The sequence below is a fragment of the Malus domestica genome, chromosome 10, assembly GCF_042453785.1.
Source record: "Malus domestica chromosome 10, GDT2T_hap1".
Lineage (NCBI taxonomy): Eukaryota > Viridiplantae > Streptophyta > Magnoliopsida > Rosales > Rosaceae > Malus > Malus domestica.
Window position 1 is genome coordinate 28960546 of NC_091670.1, and position 20068 is coordinate 28980613.

The 20068-nt window shown below is 39.1% G+C and overlaps 2 protein-coding genes across 2 annotated transcripts; both read left to right on the forward strand.

The window, feature by feature from the left end:
* The first annotated feature begins 12133 nt into the window (after positions 1-12133).
* On the forward strand, positions 12134-15010 carry LOC139188950 (uncharacterized). The gene is made up of 2 exons (XM_070807084.1): positions 12134-12487; positions 14512-15010. The coding sequence occupies exons 1-2, from the start codon at positions 12227-12229 to the stop codon at positions 14959-14961; spliced, it is 711 nt and encodes a 236-aa protein (XP_070663185.1). The 5' UTR covers positions 12134-12226; the 3' UTR covers positions 14962-15010.
* A 425-nt stretch (positions 15011-15435) lies between these two features.
* Positions 15436-19644, forward strand: LOC114827686 (uncharacterized). The gene is made up of 7 exons (XM_029109953.2): positions 15436-15583; positions 15707-15948; positions 16405-17351; positions 17546-17901; positions 18000-18263; positions 18371-18576; positions 18865-19644. Exons 2-7 carry the CDS (start codon positions 15748-15750, stop codon positions 19576-19578), a joined length of 2688 nt encoding a protein of 895 aa, XP_028965786.2. The 5' UTR covers positions 15436-15583; positions 15707-15747; the 3' UTR covers positions 19579-19644.
* The last annotated feature ends 424 nt before the right edge of the window (positions 19645-20068 follow it).

The following is a 20068-nucleotide window of genomic DNA, read 5'->3' on the forward strand; positions in this document are numbered from 1 at the left end:
TTTTGGGAACTTGGAGAACCTATTCTTCCATCCAAATCCATGGATCTAAGAAGCAAGGAATGAATGCCCTATCTCTTTGGGTGATTAGCCTTTGCTTATGCAAAGAGGAATCTACAAAGGTATTAATTTCAACTCACTTATTTTTGAGTTGATTATTGGTTCACCAATCTACTAGGCTTTGAATTTCATGGTCATGTTTTGTTTTTGAGTACATACAAGCATGATTCCGCCTTTAATTGTTAATTGCATGCTATATGATGTTGCTCAAATGAACATGTTTTCCCAAAAGATTTCCTTCAATGACATATCAAGGGAAACCCCCCACAGCCACCCATTATCAGCAAGTAGGGAGTGGAAGCCATATCCAACCATATAAGAAAACCTTGACCTTCCAAACGGCAGCGATGCCTCCTCCTGCCTTACTTAATGCTTTGCCAAGTCAATAAACATATCAATCTCAGGGTAAAAGGAAAGGTTTTCATCCTCACCAGTCCTATTTTAGTAAAAAGAATAAGGGACACTATCGCGATAACCAAGGGTATCGCCATGATAATGCCCGCCCCCAGGCAATCAACACAGTGGGCTAAGCACGTGTCAGGACATGCCTTACCCCGAGGTATAAGACATACACGTCTTTGAACGCCACATGCGTGGCCATTTACCTCAGCATAACACACCTAATACTGAAGCCAATGCTGAGGCAGTCGGGTTACAAGCCCATGAAGAACACGGGCACGTTTTGCTGCTACCACGAACATAACGGCCATGACGGCGAGAAGCGTATCACCCTTCGTGATCATATTGAAGCTTTGGCGCGTGAAGGAAAAATTGATCGATTCCTCCTTCACCCTTTAAGGGATAACTATAACCAATATTCCATAAGCGGCGGCACACCCATATCTAAATCTTCCAATAGGGCCATGAAAAACAGCGAACGAGCTTTAAGGCCTGGCCACCAAGTGTTTCACATGGAAGACATCAGGGAAGGCAAGTATCAAAAGCCTAACTGGGATCCAATATGTTTCTACCCTAAGGAAGAAAGAGGTATCATCTACCCTCACAACGACTCACTGATCGTGGAGGCTCACATAACCAACTTTGAAGTAAGACGAATCCTGGTAGACACGGGGGATTCGATCAATATCATGTTTGATGAAGCTTTCAGGGCACTTAATGTAGCTGAACACTTGCTCGATCGCTCGATTTCTCCTCTGATAAGCTTCTTCGATGATATCATACAACCTATAGGGAGAATACACATACCTTTCACCATTGGTACATGCCTTTACACAGCTACCATTACCACTAACTTCCTGGTAGTTAATTGCCCAACGGCATATAATGTCATCTTTGGACGCACAGACATCAATAATCTAAAGGCCATGGTATCCACACATATGCTGTTGATGAAATTTCCAACCCACTATAGCAATGGTTACATCAGAAGAGATCAACTTAGTGCACGGTCATGTTACAACACTTCGGTCAAACAACAACACTTGTATGTGCCCGAGGAAACCTTTTCTATACATGACCAAGTCATAAAGACCAGCCTGGACGAAGCCAACTTGGATCTTCACGGTGGCAATAGTTAACCCAACGATCCTCGAGATGACTCTTTCACCCAGCAAGCACAACCCGCTGAAGAGTTGGAGAAGGTTTCTATATCAAAAGATTATCCAGATCACATGGTGAAGATTGGCACCACCTTGTCACCACCCATTCGGTTGGCATTGATCTCTTTTTTGCAAGAGAACACTAAGGTCTTCGCCTGGTCATACGAGGACATGTCAAGCATTTCTCCCAATATCATATGTCATCGCTTGAGTATTGACCCCAAGACCAAGCCGGTGAGACAGAAGCGAATATCTTATGACGCTGAACGATACGAAGCAATGAAGGCAGAAGTTAAAAAACTCAAAGGCATAAGCTTCATCCGTGAAATCAATTACCCAAATGGGTAGCAAATGTGGTCCTTGTTAAGAAAAGTCCGACCAAAGAAAGTTTCTTGCTCTAAAAGATCTTGTGGAGAATGTGTGTCGACTACACTGACCTAAACAAATGATGCATGAAGGGTGATACTCTCATTATCTATCTGTCGGTATCGGCTTCAACAATAAGTTTCGTTCTCATTCGAAATGATGGTAATGTTGAACGGCCTATCTACTACGCTAGCAAGGCCTTACAAGATGCAGAGACACGATACTCCAACATTGAGAAATTGGCTCTAGTATTGGTCATGTCTGCTCAAAAACTTCGCCCTTACTTCCAAGCACACTCCATCATCGTGCTTACCAATTATCATTTTCAACAGATACTCCAAAGTCCTGACACTTCAGGGCGAATGATAAAATAGGCGATAGCATTAGGTGAGTTTGACATCTCCTACCAATCAAACCCAGCTGAGAAGGGCCAAGCAGTGGCAGACTTCATCACTGACTTCACATATCCTGTGAACATTGTTTCTACACCTAAAGAAGTGGTTTCACTACCCTCGGAAATTCAGAAAATAGAACCAATAGCCCCAGCATGGCGTCTATATGTTGATGGCTCGTTTAACCAACAGGGTTGTGGAGCAGGACTAGTCCTTACGACCCCTGACAAAGTGGTGATGGAGTATGTTCTTCGTTTCAAATTCAAAGCGTCAAACAATGAGGCCGAAGCCCTCCTAGCAGGCTTACGTTTGGCCAAACACCTTAGGGTTAAACAAATTGATATCTTCAGTGACTCTAATTGGTAGTTAACCAGGTCACCAACAACTTTGACGCTAAAGATAGCTCTATGGCAGCATATCTGGCACAAACACAATTGTTGCTCCAGCACTTCCACTACCAGATCACCCAAATTCCTTGAGTGGCAAACAGTCATGCAGACGTTTGGCTCGTCTCGCCTCAGCAATGGAAGACAAAATTGGGAGAAAAATTCAGGTCAAATTGTTGGCAGCACCAAACACCATGGTCGCGAAAGTGTGCAACTTACAACAGGGAGATAGTTGGATTACCCCGATTTATAAATTCCTTACGCATGGCGATAGTTGGATTACCCCGATTTATAAATTCCTTACGCATGGCACTCTCCTAAATGATAAAGTTCAAGCTAAGCAGATTCAATACAAGGCTACCCGTTACTTGATCATTAATGACCAACTCTACAAGCAGGGTTTTAATCTACCATACTTAAGATGTCTTACACCTGCGGAGGCGGAAACTGTCCTTCGGGAAATACATGAAGGAATCTGTGGAGATCATGCCGGATCTCAATCCCTAGCACATAAGGCTTTTCGTCAAAGATATTACTGGCCAACACTCCACCAAGATGTGATCAGAATATCCCGCTCATGTGATAAGTGTCAACGCTACGTAACTATTCCTCACTCCCCTCCCGAGCCGCTCACTCCTATGATCAGCCCTTCGCCCTTCGCCCAATAGGGACTTAATTTGATCGGCCCAATGCCTGCAGGGAAGGACACGGTCCGCTATGCAATCATTGTAGTTGACTACTTTACAAAGTGGGTCGAAGTAGAACCCTTGGCAACCATTACTGAGGCAAAAATATAAGACATCGTATGGAAGAACATCCTTTGCAGATTCGACATTCCCAATGCGATAGTCATTGACAACAGGCGACAATTCCACAACAATAAGTTTAGGATGTTCTGTTCTAAGTTCAACATCAACTTATGTTTTGCACCCCCAACTCATCCTCAGTCTAATGGACAAGTTGAAGCCATCAATAAAATAATCAAGTGAACTTTGAAAACTAGCTTGGACAAGGCTAAAGGTTGTTGGTCATAATTTGTACCCCAAGTTCTTTAGTCATACTGCACTTCGTATCAGACATCAATAAGGGAAACCCCATTCTTACTTACATTTGGTATAGTGGCAGTTGTCCCGATTGAGCTTGAGCAAGCAACGTTCCGAGTCCAGAACTACATCCAAAGCGAAAATGACAAACAACTTACCCTCAACTTAGATCTAGTCGAGGAACACAGAAACCAGGCTCATTTGAGGAATGTCGTCTACAAGCAGCGCATCTCCAACTACTATGACTTGAGGGTCAAACCTCGTTCTTTCAAAGTAGGGGACTAGGTATTGAAGAAAAGATTACTCTACCACAGAGTCCTGAGTGAAATAACACTTAGTCCAAACTAGGATGGACTATTTGAAGTTGTTGGCATCAGTCGCCCTGGCTCCTACAAGCTTAGAAACTCCAATGGCAAGACTATTGGCCATCCATGGAACGCGAATCACTTGAAGTACTATTACAAGTAAACTCACATTGTACAAGTGTTAAGCTTCAGCCGTTCGGCATCCTATGTAATGAAGATTATTTGGCATGAATTCAATAAATAGGTGATTTAGACAACTCGGTCCTAATCCTCTTACATTCCTAGCAATGAAACACTCGGGTTCAAAGCTTCAACATAAATGTTTCCAAAATGAAACAAAGTCTAAGTATATGTTAACAAGACTATACAAATAAACGAACAGTTTCATAGTATATTCGTTCAATCATACATTCCAACACATTCGTACATAAGCCAACTATGCTTCGAAAGGGTTCAACATACTTTGTGTCATTCGACACTTGTTATAATGTGCCTCGACACCTTGCCCTTATTTTCACCAACCATGTGATGAAATGTGAAGAATGAACTCATCTTCATGCCACCAACCAAGTGATGAAATGTACAACCCGTACTCTCCTTCATACCACCAATCAGGTCATGAAATGTACAACCTGTACTCCAATATCATTTGGCAACTTACAACTCATGCCACTAACCAGGTGAAAAATGAACTCATCTTCATGCCACCAACCAGGTGATGAAATGTACAACCCGTACTCTCCTTCATGCCATCGACCAGGTGAAGAAATAACTCATCTTCGTGCCACCAACTAGGTGATGAAATGCGATGAAAGGTTATGAAGGAACTCACCTTCGTACCACCAACCAAGTGATGAAAGCAACTCACCATTCAGTCCACCTACCAGAAGAGGAATGCTACAACTTGTACATGTGAACTCCTAGCATTCACAAATAATCAAAAACCATCAAGCTTGACAACTCAACTAAGGGAGCACTTATGCCTAACAAGAGTTATAGTCACCAACAAAGCCTTATTGCAAGCCAACAACAACTTCAGTGCATGGCATACAAAGATCAAGCTATTCAACCCTCTTGCATCTGCTTCAAACATTTCTCCTCTGTAACAATACAAACACTACAACTCGTAGAATGTTTCACACACTCTTGATCAAGACAATGTGAAGCAAAACCAATTTATGGTGCCAATAAGAGCTTCATCAAATGAGTTCAACCACAATTCTCAAAAGCTTCACACAATCTTGATATAGTGTGAAGCAAAATCAATTCATGGTACCTAACAAAGCTTCACCACAAAAGCTTCATCAATGGAGGATAACTACAAATTCTCAAAAGCTTCACACTATCTTGATCAAGATAGTGTGAAGCAAAATCAATTCATGGTACCCAACAAAAGCTTCAACTCCAAAGCTTCACCTACAAAAGCTTCAACACAAAAGCTTCACCGACAAAGCTTCACCTACAAAGCTTCAACTCCAAAGCTTCAACACAAAAATTTCACCCACAATAGCTTCACCTACAAAAGCTTCACCCATAAAAGCTTCACCAACAAAAGCTTCACCCACAAAAGCTTCACCAACAAAAGCTTCACCCACAAAAGCTTCACCTATAAAAGCTTCACCAACAAAAGCTTCACCCATAAAAGCTTCACCAACAAAAGCTTCACCTATAAAAACTTCACCAACAAAAGCTTCACCCATAAAAGCTTCACCAACAAAAGCTTCACCCACCACAAAAGCTTCACCAACAAAAGCTTCACGTACAAAAGCTTCACCTACAATGCTTCAACACAAAAGCTTCACCCACAAAAGCTTCACCAACAAAAGCTTCACCCACAAAAGCTTCACCTATAAAAGCTTCACCCATAAAAGCTTCACCAACAAAAGCTTTACCCACCATAAAAGCTTCACCTACAACGCTTCAACACAAAAACTTCACCTACAAAAGCATCACACTATCTTGATCAAGATAGTGTGAAGCAAAATCAATTCATGGTACCCAACAAAGCTTCAACCTCAAAGCTTCACCTACAAAGCTTCAACACCAAAGCTTCACCTACAAAGCTTAAATATATATTCAAAAATTCGTAAATTCGTAAAATCAAAAAAAAAATCGAAAAAAAAAATTTTAAAAAAAAATGTCTAAGCCTCCTCTTCTTTGGGCCAACCAACTTTCATAACAAATATATATGAATGAGGAGTTTTAGGCTACCACTTAGAAAGGAAATGCCTCATTCGTCAACTCCCTCGACCGGAGACTTGGGGGACTCCGACCATATGCTACTACACCTTAATACTCAGAAGTCTCACGACCACTCAGTGACTTGGATTTTTCAAGTCTCCAACCGAGAAGTTTTCCTCACTCGGGAAATTAAGGGAGCACTACCTCAACATACATGCTTCACTCATAAAGCTTTAACATACAAGCTTCAACAAAAGAAAAAATTCAAAGAACTTAGTAAAAAAGGCCTTGGTGTATTTAACACAATATGTTGAAATGAAGTAAAGCTTGTTTATTGATATCTCCGATAAGTTACAAATATGTACATAAACATGAATCAAAATAAACAAACAATAGGGAGCCTTCACAAATGTTGCTCAGGAGCAGTCTCAGCAGTCGGCAGAGTCCCAGAAAGATGAGGCACCATATGGTGATTATTCAGAGCCTCAGTACTGGGTAGAACCCCAGAATGATGAGGCACCGAAGGTTGATCATTTGGAGCTTCAGTACGCGATACAGCCCCAGAAGACTAAGGCAATAAATGTCTTTGGAACAAACCCACAAACCTCTGATGATCAAGTAAAATCTGACCATCAGATTCCTACAGCTGATCAAGCTTCCTCTTCATGTTTGTAGCTTAGTCATGTGCAAGCCTATGCAACTGTTTATTCTTATGCTTGAGCCCTCTGATCTCCTGTTTGAGACTTATCACTTCAGCCGCCAATGATTCAACTTGGTGGGTTCGAGCAAATAAGCGTTATGCCATATTAGACACAGAACTTGTACACTGAACATTGAGAGCTAGAGAATCCTTAACAGCCAACTCATCAGACCATTTGGACAATAATCTATTATCTTTGGGAGTGAGAATGTTCCTAGCCACCACCGCAGCGGTCATATCATTCTTTATCACAGAGTCCCCAACGATAAAAGTACTAGTAGGGGATAAGAAGGATGGGCGCCATATGTTGTCTTGAGGAGACATGACTGCCTTTTCACCAAAGTTCAAGTCAAAATAACGGTCGGATGGGCTAGACATTTTCAGAAATGATGAAGGAGAAATGAGGTTTAATAAATCTCTGAAGTACAAAAACAAGGGAAAATTTCCTACAAGCAATAACTATATGAACGTACTTCTTGCACACAATTGGTGCCCCTATAAAAGAAATGACAGCATGGCCGTTTGTTCAAAAATCGAAGAGGCACCACTCTCCGGATTACGAGAAGCAGATTTTCCTGAGTAAAATATGTCGACAATCCCCACAAGAAACATCAGCTCCTCGGGTACCCCAAATAACTTTGCCAAAGATCTATGACAACGTTTAGACACATAAATTTTGAAGGTCCAACTACCCTACTATTACCCACAAAGGTAAAGGAACAACACCACTGCTTGATAACTGGAAAGTCCCTATGTGTGTCAACCTCCGTGCTCTGTGGCAAGGCAAACTAGCAAAAATGCCCAACCTTAACTCACATTCAAGAAAAAACTCCTAACAAGATTGCTTGCTCAAAAATCGAAGAGGCACAACTCTCCGAATCTCGAGAGTCAGACTCCCAACAAGATTACTTGCTCAAAAATCGAAGAGGCACCGCCCTCCGGATCTCGAAAGCTAGACTCCTAATAGGATTACTTGCTCAAAAATTAAAGAAGCACCGCTCTCCGAACCTCGAGAGCCAGACTTCCAACAGGATTACTTGCTCAAAAATCAAAGAGGCACTGCTCTCCAAATCTCAAGAGCCAAACTCCCAACATGATTGCTTTCTCAAAAATCGAAGAGGCACCGTTCTCCGAATCTCGAGAGCTAGATCCCCGACAGGATTACTTGTTCGAAAACCGAAGAGGCACCGCTCTCCGAACTTCGATAGCTAGATTTCCTTGGATAAAGCTTGTCTGCAATCTTCACATGCAACTTCAGCTTTCTAGATACCATAGACCACTTTTTCAAAGTGCTATGACAAAGTTAAAACACGTGAATCTTGCAGCTCCCACTACATTGCTATGACCAAGAAGGGTAAAAAAACAGCGTTACCACTCGCTGTTGGGACAATTCCTATATATGTCGACCTTCATCCTCCATAGCTAGGCAGACCTGCAAATAAAAAAAATGCTCAACTTTTCTTCACATCTGAGAGGGCACTCTCAGCAGAGTCTCTCGAAATACTCAGTTTCTTTTCCCTCCGATAATACCTCTGTAAACAAGCCACACCAGAGCAAGAGTATCTCATATCATCAGGGTTAAAAGCAAGAGTATCCCATATCATGCTTTTTCCTTATCTTTTCCTTTGACCTTGTTCTTACCTGCAAGACAAGGAGAAAGAAAGCAATTAGTCAGCACTTGGAATTAAGCTTCCAGTCAGGAACTGACTGCCTGGAACCCCTTGCCTGATTACTTATCTGGCATTGTTCTCAAGTACTCATCTTCAACATCTTATGTTCCAGAGAAGATACCACATCTGCCTGAGGAACAGATAGGGCAAGTGAGAATGATACAAGGAAGCATGTGAAGACAAGCGTAACAGAACACGTGCCGACACATCCATTACTTTGTCAACAGCAAAAGTATCACATATCATCAGGGTCGAACGTACTCTAAATTTGATGGACTTATTTTGACCTTCAAATTCTTGAGTCGGCCTTTTACTCTGGAGGAAACTAGAAAACCCTCCAGCCCAGTTCAAGAATAAGCATGTGGAAAGTTACTTCTTCAAAAGTAAAAGTATCTCATATCATCTCTTCTCATTTTTCTTCTCGTTATCCTTCTTGCTGCCTGCAAGATAGGGAGAATAAGAATAATCAGCCGGAACTCGAAATCAAACTTTTGATTTGGGATTGATTGCTTGGAACTCTGATTGCTTACCTTGTCTGTCACCTCTTTCGGCAAATCTCCAAGCTCAACGACTTGGGGGACTCCTACTACATGGTTTGTATCGCACTTGACCAAGCCTGAAACTACAAGTAAGCTTCAAGTCAAATTGATACATTACCTTGTGCATCTCTACCAGTTAAAGATACCACCCCTAGATGGAGGAAAAGTACTTCCAGAGAAGATTCCACATCTACCTATGAGACAGATAAGGCAAGTGAAGACGATACCACACTTCGGTACTTAGAAGTTTCGTGATTACTCAGCGGCTTGGATCTTTCAAGTCCCCAACCGAGGAGCTTCCCTTACTCGGGAACTTAAGGGAGCACTGTTTGTATCATACTTGACCAATCTCGAAACTACTGAGCACCGGTCAACATTATACCGTCAAGGACCCAGAAGAGTTTCTCTCCAACCAGGAGGCCAATCACAACGCGACACGTGTCGACATCAGAAGCCAATCATAGCGCGACACGTGTCAACATAAAAAGCCAATCACAACACGACACGTGTCAATGTCAAAACAAAGTTAGAAACTCTCTTCTATAAAAGGAGATCATTCTCCCACAATATTTCCGAATGTCATTTGTACTAAATCATTCATTAGTACTCACTAAAGGAGAGCTTGAACCAATGTATTTGTGTAAACCCTTCACAATTACTGAGAACTCCTCTACTCCGTGGACGTAGCCAATCTAGGTGAACCACGTATATCTTGTGTTTGCTTCCCTGTCCTTATCCATTTACATACTTATCCATACTAGTGACCGGAGCAATCTAGCGAATGTCACAAACTTAACATTTTCTGTTGTACCAAAGTCTTCACTGATTTTGTGCATCAACACTTATAATTAGAAGATCTTAAGTTTAACTATCATAAATGACAACATAACGTTGGATTCCTAATTGTAGTTGATCTATTGTATGACTTGGTCAAATTCCTAACACCCTGAATATTATTTCAAAATTGTCTTCTAACCTTTTGGTTGTTTTATGGGTGTTGAATCAAATTTAAGTCCAAATGTGAAGGGGCTGGGCGACTTAGTTTGGGTTCGATGACCTCATCTTTTCCCTTATGGCTTTCTATACTCTTTTGGCTGCGACCCTGGAAATGTTATTTCCAATTCTCTCGAAAAAAGAAAAGAAAAATTGTGTAGGGGTTTGTCATTGGTGTAAAATGGTCTTTCTATAGGAATTGAAATTCCTTTTCTTTTTTTTTTTTGGCCTTAAATAAATTGAAATTTGGTATCCGCTGGGGAACACTGATCAACCTTTTTTTTGTCAAGGGATCTGATCAATCTTATTTTTTTGTCTTTCTTCGTCAACAATAATCAAATCCTAGTCACCATAAAACCTTTTCAGCATTAGTAATTTAATCCTAATCACCAAACACGTCTTTATTGTGATATAAAAATCAAAAGCCTCTTCAATATTAAGAGGCATGTTATATAGGAGGATGCTACCAACCTTTTTATTTTGACATTTTCATTCTACTTTCTCAACTATTTTTATCATCGTGCAGTGTTACTTAACGACCAAAATCATTTAATTTCTACGATATTTTTTAGATTTCAACTTTGCAAAAAGGATCAATCAACATAAAAATTGTTTAACCATTCGACGAACATAGTCAAAATTTTAGTTTTTCAAGTCCAAATGAAAAAATTGTTAACAATTAACATGCAGACGCAAATAATAGAATAAATGTCCGGGGTGGGTGGTGGGGGGAGGAAATTTCAACACCTTTAATTAGCCAAACTAATTGGAAGAGTTCAGCATTGACTCCCAGATGAGAAGTTTCCATTCCATCACGACTAATTGGAAGAGTTGAGCATTGACTTCCAGATGAGAAGTTTCCATTCCATCACAACTAATTGGAAGAGTTGAGCATTGACTCCCACATGAGAAGTTTCCATCACGACTGATTTGCCCAAACATAGGGATGCCCACTATTATGATTATAATTGCCTCACCAGCGATTTGCAAATTTTACACAACAAAATTCAACTATTAGTAGTTATGAAAACTAGTAGAAGTGAAGCAAAGAAACTCTAATAAAAACTTAGACCATTATTATAGGATGAGAACGAAGATCCTAGCAATTAATTTCTTAGTCAAAAAAAACCAACCAGCTTTGATCTCATGATATATTTCTCCACTTGATTGTAAAATATTGAAAATTTAACTCAAAATGATATATATTTATTATGAGCTTGACACAATTTATAGCAACATGACGTTTAATCTGATTTTAATTCTTGTTGGTTTGAAGGGTCTCTGAATCTAATATGGGACACTCTCATTGAAAATTGTAATCGTTGTTGATCTCCTTAATAAAATTTGATGCCGTTCACCTCAAAAATTTGAAAATTGGATGTGCTTTTAAAATGACTGAAAAGACTTTTAAATGAATGTTTTTTTGGTTCCAAAAGCACTTTAAGTGCTTTTATAGAATTTACTTGCATTTTTACTAAGAATTGGTTCCAAAAACATTTTCACCATAAACGCATTTAGTCATTTTAAAAGCACATCCAAACGAGCTAATAGTGTTTACATCCACAGACATTGATGAAAATCCAAATAGGCTCGGATATCTTTCATGATGCCTTCCTCCACACAAACTAACCTGTAAGAGTGTGAAATTGACCAAATTGTACGCGCCCAAACCAATTCCAAATGTGTGCCTAGTACTCAATTCTTGGTCAATTAATTCACGTTATATGAATCGCAGCTAAAATTAAGTAAAAGAAGAAACAAAGATGACATGAAACGCAAGCTCAGTTAAGAATTATCAATAGCCCAAAAGTTCAAACTCCCTCCAAGTTTGGCTGATGGAAATTAAATAATTGAAGAAAAGTAGTACCAGAAATAAATTATTGAATTGAATGAATTTCAACTTTTTAAAATATATAGTGGAGTTTATATACATATAGGTCTTAACTAGGGTTTATGCTAAAATAAGAAGATGCAAAAATATCAGCCTTTCCGCACAGTTGAGTGAATTTTTCTATCTGGACTTGGAATTAAGAAAATGGAGAAATTACAAGGAAGTAGTTTTGGTGATGGGGAAGCCGAAGAGTATGATGTGGTTGTTGTGGGGTCGGGCTACGGTGGTTCTGTGGTTGCCTGCAGGTTGTCGATGGCCGGCGGCAGAAGCGTTTGTCTGCTTGAGAAAGGCCGCAGATGGGAAGCTAAGGATTTCCCAACAGACAGCTTCAAGTTGTTATCAGCTTCGAGGGTTGAAAGCCGGAACTTAGGCCTTAGCCTTGGATCCAAAGATGCACTAATCCAGGTTTGCATGTCCTTAATTTTCAAGTGTACATGTAAAAAAAAAGTAAAATTTATATTTAATTCTCATAGTTATTAGGTGTTCTCACATAATCCCTTGATAACATGGATTTAGAGACAAATACTTTAAGCCATTTTTTTTGCTTTTTTTTTTTTTTTGGGGGGGGGGGGGGTGCGGGGTGGGTGGGGAGGGGACCCAACTACTTGGTAATGAGGGAAGTTGGGTTTAGATGAGGGACTATTAAGTTTCATAAAACTTAAGGTAAATTTGTTAAGAATGCATGACTAGCTGCTATACATACGATAGAACTTTAAAATAGTAGTCATTTTGATTTTTGAAAGTCCTCGTTTAGTGTTTTGAGTAGTTCAAAGTTTGATTGCAGTATTTTTTAAGAATCTCAAAATTTCTTGGGCCTCCAAACATAGCATAAACAAATTTCATAACTAAAAATTAATTAGGCACGAGGTCTCTCTCCTCGCTTCTCTCTGAAAAAGCTCCAAAAGAAAACCCTTCTCAGCCATCGGCCCTAGTCTTTGGCTTTTGGGTCGGTGGCAGTCCTCATTCTCTCTTCCTTTCTTTTGCTTTTCCTTCTTCTCTTCCTTTTCTTCTCTGTTTCCATGTTTTTTATGAGCTTTATCTCATCTATCTGAGCTTTTGTCTTAGTTTTGTTGTCTTAGTTTTGTACCCGCTCCTCATCCAACTGCTGCTCATCACCATCCCCCTCATCCCTCCCCATCACACCATTTTCTCCTACCTCCCTCTTCTTGCCCTTCATCTTTTCCAACTCTTAACCAAGAATTAAATCTTGGAGTGTTAGGTTCTATTTGAACACAAGGCCCAACCTTCAAAGCTCACTGTCAATCCGGCTTACCGGAAAAATTGGGCGAAGTGTGGAACGATTCACGTTGGAACAAGGGTGTTTTACACACCCCCTTCGCCCTCCCCCTCCTCCTGTTACTTTTTGTGACTTTTCTTGCAGTTGTGGCTATGGAGGCTTTGGGTCTTGGTGGATTGACTGTGTGTAATACTCTCAAATCTAGTTTTTGGTTAAGGTGCATTTTTCAGTTTGGTGTGATGTCTTCCTTCGTGGAGGTAGCAGCAGTTGTGGCGGTGGTGACTGATTTTTGGCGCTTGGAGCTTAGGGTTTTACTGTTCATTGTTTCTGTTGTATCCTACGAGCCTAAATTTGTGTGGGTCTCCCTTTGTGGCTGAGGTTATACCTCTCTTTTTTGGGCTGGTTTTCTTGGGCTTGGTTTCTATTTTATGTTTGCTTTGTTGTGTAAGACTTTGTGCTTTGTTAAGGTTTAGGCATTTCTTAACACAAATTGTATTTCTCTTTCACTAATGAAGATTCATTCTCAACCAAAAAAAATAAAAAGTATACCCTTCTTAAATGGCTGCCGTTGTATTAAGATTGCCTCCATATCATATAAAAATGGGTGTCCTGGGGTTTGAATGTAGATTCGCAAAGGCATGGTTGGGAGTGTATTGGTATTTCTCACTTTGAACGCCATGGTTTGGAGTTGAGGTTGAGTGCAACGGTGGTCTTAGATCCCGTCAACGGTATTGATTTCAAACCTCATCGGAGTTGTTGAAGTCAAACCCAACCGGGGGCGTCTCCATTCTTTCCTTGGGAAAGGGATCCTCTCCGGATCCCTTCCTCTTAGTCCACCAAGTTTGGGAATCCGGGCCATTGAAATTTGATCTTACAGCAAGGGCCCACTTTAAAAGTTATGATAATTTTAGCCGTCGGATCAAATTTCATAAAACACAGAAAGTTAATAAATCTTAGCAAGACATGTTGAAGAAACATTTTTGTGTAATAGCCGTGATGTTACTTATTATGTGTTATAGTATGAGTTTTTTAGAAAATATGTTATTTCATATAAACTGTACGATATAATTAATAAAAAGATAGCATGTTTTATAACATGAGTGCAATAATAAGACCAAGTGGAGGTACAATTTTCACATCGACAAACTATACCACAAAGAAAAATAACTCCACATATATCTTGCATGTGTAGGTATATGAGCAAAACGATTCTGTAGCAGTAGTGGGTTGCGGACTCGGTGGAGGTTCACTAGTGAATGCAGGAGTTATGATGCCGACACCAGTTCGAGCCAGACGGCATCCAAAATGGCCAAAGCAATGGGAAAAGAATTGGGATAGTTGTGAAGCTTCTGCAGCTGCCATGCTCAAAGTACAAAGCCTTCCTGACAAGTTTTCTGTTGCTAAAGTCTTGGAAGATCATATCACTAGTGAAGAAACTTTTGAGACTCCGGTGAAGCTGACTATGAATTTTGACTTGGAAGATGGTCAACGTCCACTATCCAATAATAATCCAATTAAGAAGGTTCAACAGATGAGTAGCTGCTTAGCCTGTGGGAATTGTCTCTCTGGATGTCCTTATAATGCCAAAATTTCTAACGACAAGACTTATCTACTTTCAGCAATCCAGGCATGTCGATCTTAATTATATGTTAATTTTTATATTAATGAATCAACAGTATTAGAAACACCAACTCATTGTTCCAACTTTTGGTTTTCAATTAATGTGACAATTTCTTATTTACTGTATAAAAAATAAAACAATGTCACATCAGTTAAATTCTTAAAAGTTGAAGTATAGTAAGTTAGTGTCTCTAGCATTAGTATCGCTTAAAAGAGGATTGAACTTTGGACATCTTCTAAAATAGAAAAGAGAAATACTTATCTAAAGAACTAGTTGTTATTGTTAATTGATCATGGCTTTTGATGACAATTGACAAAGCCAAGAGTGCTATGTTGTCCAATTAATGTTAGTATTTTCATTTGATTAAAATGATGTTGCATGAAAATGATATATATATATATATATGCATGCATTGATTAATTCATGTTAAACCAGTATGTTTTTATCTAATTTGCAGACAATTAACCAAGCTTAAATAAATTTGTGAAGCAGGAGGGATGCACGATTAAAACTCAATGCCAAGCGCAGTACGTGATTAGAAATACGTATGACGATGAGGACAAACGTGGCAGAAGAAATAGAAGATGGCGTGTTTATTTGAATGATATTGATTATGTAACATCCGATTTCGTAATCCTATCAGGTAATTAATAAACAGTAAAATTCGTACCAACTACGTAGTTAATTATTATCTTGGAGAAACTTTGGTCACGTTTTCAAGATTTTAATTAGTTGATTAATCATACATCTCGGATTTTTAACCCAGGAGGAGTTTTTGGCACGACTGAGATCCTCTTTCAGTCACAAATGAGAGGACTAAGAGTTTCAGAAACACTTGGTTCAGGATTCAGCTGCAACGGAAATACTGTTGCCTATCTCGCCGGAAGCCCGATGCCGTTGAATGGTTATGGACTAGATAAGAAGCAACTCTTTAAGATTCCATTTCAAGCAAGGCCAGGACCATCCATCTCATCATCGTACACTTCTTCGTTGGGGTTTACAATTCAGGTAAGAGAACATTATCTTATAATATAGATTGATAATATAAATTTTTTTGGATTAACTACACTTTTTTAAAATACAGGTATATCATTAATATTTTGTCAATATTTTTTATACTGTCAAAATTTTGACCTTATACTGATAATTTTTATATATCAGTGGACATTATTGTACTAGTGATATGTCATACTTTGAAATACCGAGACTATTTTAATATATTGGTTTGTTGTGTATTATGTAATTTATTTACATTATTGTACAAGTGAAATGTTGTCAATAAAATCGACCGAATAAAAGAGTACTACATATAGTTTGTAACAGCCATGCACATATAGATGTTAATTACTTATATTTGAACATAAAAGTATAAAAAATTTGTATTAAATCTAGGAGGTCCGGATTAATCATCCCAATCCCTACTCTTATACGTGCACTCAATTTCCCATTGTGATCAAACTGCAGAGTGCAATACTTCCATCAGCTTATCCGAACCTTATGTTTAAAGGAATTGTGACTTATGGATGGCCTGCCGGGTACTGGTTCTTTCATGGGATCATTGACAAGATAAAGCTTGCAATGGGTTTTAAAGCAACCCATGCGGTGGCTCTTCTTGCGTTGGGATATGATGAGAGTGATGGCAAAATCATGTTAGAAAGGGGCACCAACAAAATCAGCTTTAATCCACCTCGTGATCCCCTTCTTCCCCGAAAAATTAAAGCTTTTCAAAAGCTCACTAAGAAATTAGGAGGAGTTCTCTTCATGTCGAAGTACCGAAGCACAGCTGTTCATCTTTTAGGTGGGTGCAATGCATCATCAAGTCCGTTACATGGTGTTTGCAACCATAATGGGCAGGTTTTTGACCCAGCTCATGATGAGTTACCGGCCGCTGCAGTACACCCCGGCCTATATGTGTGTGATGCTTCTTTGATTCCATGTTCTGTTGGCATAAATCCATCTCTTACTATTGCCACTGCAGCTGAGCACATAAGTAGGCAACTTGTGAAGGATGTTCTCGAGTACAGCACCAACAATATCGACAAAAAAGGTCCAGATTCCTTCACTGATAAAACAAAGACTATAGCTATAGGTAATGGTAAATCAGACCTCGCGTTCAAAGAAACCATGAGAGGACATGTTGGGGGTATGCCATGCACAGCTTATCTCAAAATGAAGATGAACCCTAACGATGAGAACTATATGGACTATGACAAGTTGGGTACTAATATTCGCCGTGAGTCCCATCCCCTTCTAAGAGGGAAAGTTGGAGGGCACGTAGAACTTAGAGGCTTTGAGAAGGATAATTTGCATATCATAGATGGAGACGTAAATTTGTGTGAAGTAGATTGCAGAACTCCTTACACACAATATATGCTTTATCGTCTTTGCCTTGTGGCTTCTACTGGTTCAAGGTATGTACCTGAATATCTTTATATCCATATCTTTGTATTGGCGGATTTATATTGTCGAACTGTGAATCAAACCACATATTTTGGCATAATCAAACTGATCTATGATCCTAATATATTCCACCACGCACATATATTCCTTCATTTGTTTTCTTTGTCATGACAATTTAAGGACTCCCACAATTTAATGAATGCAGGTATATTCTGCAGGGGAGAAAGATTATGAATCCTTATCTCTTTGCATTATATGCTTGGAGGGAAACGACCACAATGCATGTAACATTTGAAAAAGTTCCCGAGAAAAACTCAGTGGATCATGATCATGAGAATGTGATCTTAAAAGGGGAGCTTAGTATTTCCATGATGGAGCTTCTTAAGAGCTTGATGAGCTTCGAAGGAAACAAGAAAAGAAAGTTCTTATGCCTCCTATCAGGGACTTTCTTGAGAACCTATTTCTTGAAGATACCTCGAGGGAACCAAGAGTACTTTAATTTGTTAGACTGTGAACATAAACATTCTTATCCAAGCAGCACCCTGCACAATATAGAAACGCGTATGTAGCAAAGATTTTATTCATTTTTTAACATTTCAGTGACCAGAAAAATATCGTAACATTTAGAAGCCTGAAAAATCAAATCTATGCATATGCAGAAGATGGAGTCATGATCAGTTGCAGGCAATGGAATTGCCATGATTTGTCAAAATTTAGAGGATCAGGTGGACAACGAAACCCGATTCTCCTTGTTAATGGTTATGCTGTCGAGAGTTACTGGCTTCCGACGGAGCCAAATGATTTGATCAGAACTTTACTTGAAGAAGGGCATGAAACATGGTTATTACAATCCAGGCTGCACGCTCTTAATCCTCCAAACACTTTTACCCTGGAAGATGTTGGAAGATTTGATATCCCTGCTGGTAATATATAAGACTTGACAATTTCTCCTAATTAATACGTGCATGCAATTACTCAGCCAATAACATGTGATTTCTTGCTAATTCACTTTTTTCTTAATAACTTTCAGCAATTAATAAGATGCTTGAATTGCTTGGACCAAGCGTAAAGGTGCATGTAGTTGCACACTGTGTTGGAGGCTTAGCTATTCACATAGCTCTCATGGGAGGTCACGTCTCTGGAAACCATATGGCTTCTCTGTCTTGCACCAACTCTTCAATGTTCTTCAAGCTTAATGCTTTGTCCAAAGTCAAAATGTGGCTTCCTATACTGCCAGTGAGCTCTCTCTCTCTCACTCTCCCTCTCAAACGTGTTAAGTAATTTATATAGAAGAAAAAAAATTAGCTCCTTATATTTTGAAAAGAATTTTTTTTTTTGAAAAGAAAAAAATAATAAAATTAGCTCCTTATATGAAAATGCATATTCCTCTTCATAGATGAATCACAGTTTTAACAAATGTACATAAGAAAAATTAGTTATTACTTTTAACGAGTCAAAATATATGACTGGAACCATAAGGAGCTAGCCAAGTAGTATTCTAATTTAAATAATATACATATGTAGATATCCATGTTGATACTTGGAAGTAACAAGACACTTCCGCTTGTGGAAACATCAACGCCAGTGAGCTTACGTCATAGAATCCTAAAACTTGTAGCGCGCTTGATACCGCGTTACGAGAGATGCACCTGTAATGAATGTGAAGTTGTTTCCGGCATATTTGGAAACGCATTTTGGCACGAAAACATAAGCCCAACTGTGCACCAGTGGTTGAACAAGGAAAGCTCAAAAAGGCTTCCTATGGCAGCATTTCCCCACCTCAGAAAGATATGCAAATCTGGTTTTATATTAGACAGCAATGGTAACAACTCCTACTTGATCCACCCAGAAAGAATGGCACTCCCAACACTTTATATATCGGGCGGGCGGTCTCTCCTTGTGACTCCTCAAACATCTTTTCTTGCTCATAAATACATGAAGTTGCACCAACCAGGGTTTAGACATGAAAGGGTAGTTGTGGAGGGTTTTGGGCATTCAGATTTGTTGATTGGAGAAGAGTCTTGCAAGAAGGTCTTTCCTCACATTTTATCTCATATAAGAGTAGCTGAGGAAAAGAAATACTACTGCAGGAAAGAGGCCTCGGATTCAGAAGCAGATCATTATCAATATGAGGAAGGATTTGGAGAATTTGGAACTTGGTTTTCTCCTTTTATTATTCTTCTGCTAGCCTTTATATCCCTTTCTTTGTTGGTCCGATTATTTTTACTATCAAGTTAACTTTGGCTAGGGGTATAGTTGTTCGTTTCCATCAAATTATAAGTTAAATGAACCAAGTTATACTTTTTTCCTAAATAAATAACCTTTATGCGATGGCTTTTTCTTTTTTTAAGAAATTCAAAACCAAGTTACTTTTGCTCACGGTTTTTGTGAAAGATGCCATTATTTAGTTTGAACAAGAACTTTTTCATACGTTAATAATTTTAATATCGCATCTAAATGATTTATAATATTGGCAAATTCATCAAAAGATCTTGCAAAAACTTATCAAATCTAATTTTCCACATAAACTATGAGCTATTTAACTCATGATTTTTAATTGCTATTGCGAAGTTCTACCATAACAGAATTTTTTTTTTTTAATGAAACAAAATAAATTACAACTTGAATCCACTTGGGACTCCTGCTGAACTATAGTCAAACTATTAACTACATTGTAGTGTTTGGGAATTGAAAGGAAAATCAAGAACAATGGATGAAAAGAAGGATG

Coding starts and splice junctions, on each gene's coding strand:
- LOC139188950 (XM_070807084.1), top strand. CDS start 12,227: ATGGAGAAATTACAAGGAAGTAGTTTTGGTGATGGGGAAGCCGAAGAG. Junction 12,488..14,511: donor CCAAAGATGCACTAATCCAG/GTTTGCATGTCC, acceptor TTGCATGTGTAG/GTATATGAGCAAAACGATTC.
- LOC114827686 (XM_029109953.2), top strand. CDS start 15,748: ATGAGAGGACTAAGAGTTTCAGAAACACTTGGTTCAGGATTCAGCTGC. Junction 17,902..17,999: donor CCTGCACAATATAGAAACGC/GTATGTAGCAAA, acceptor ATGCATATGCAG/AAGATGGAGTCATGATCAGT. Junction 18,264..18,370: donor AAGATTTGATATCCCTGCTG/GTAATATATAAG, acceptor AATAACTTTCAG/CAATTAATAAGATGCTTGAA.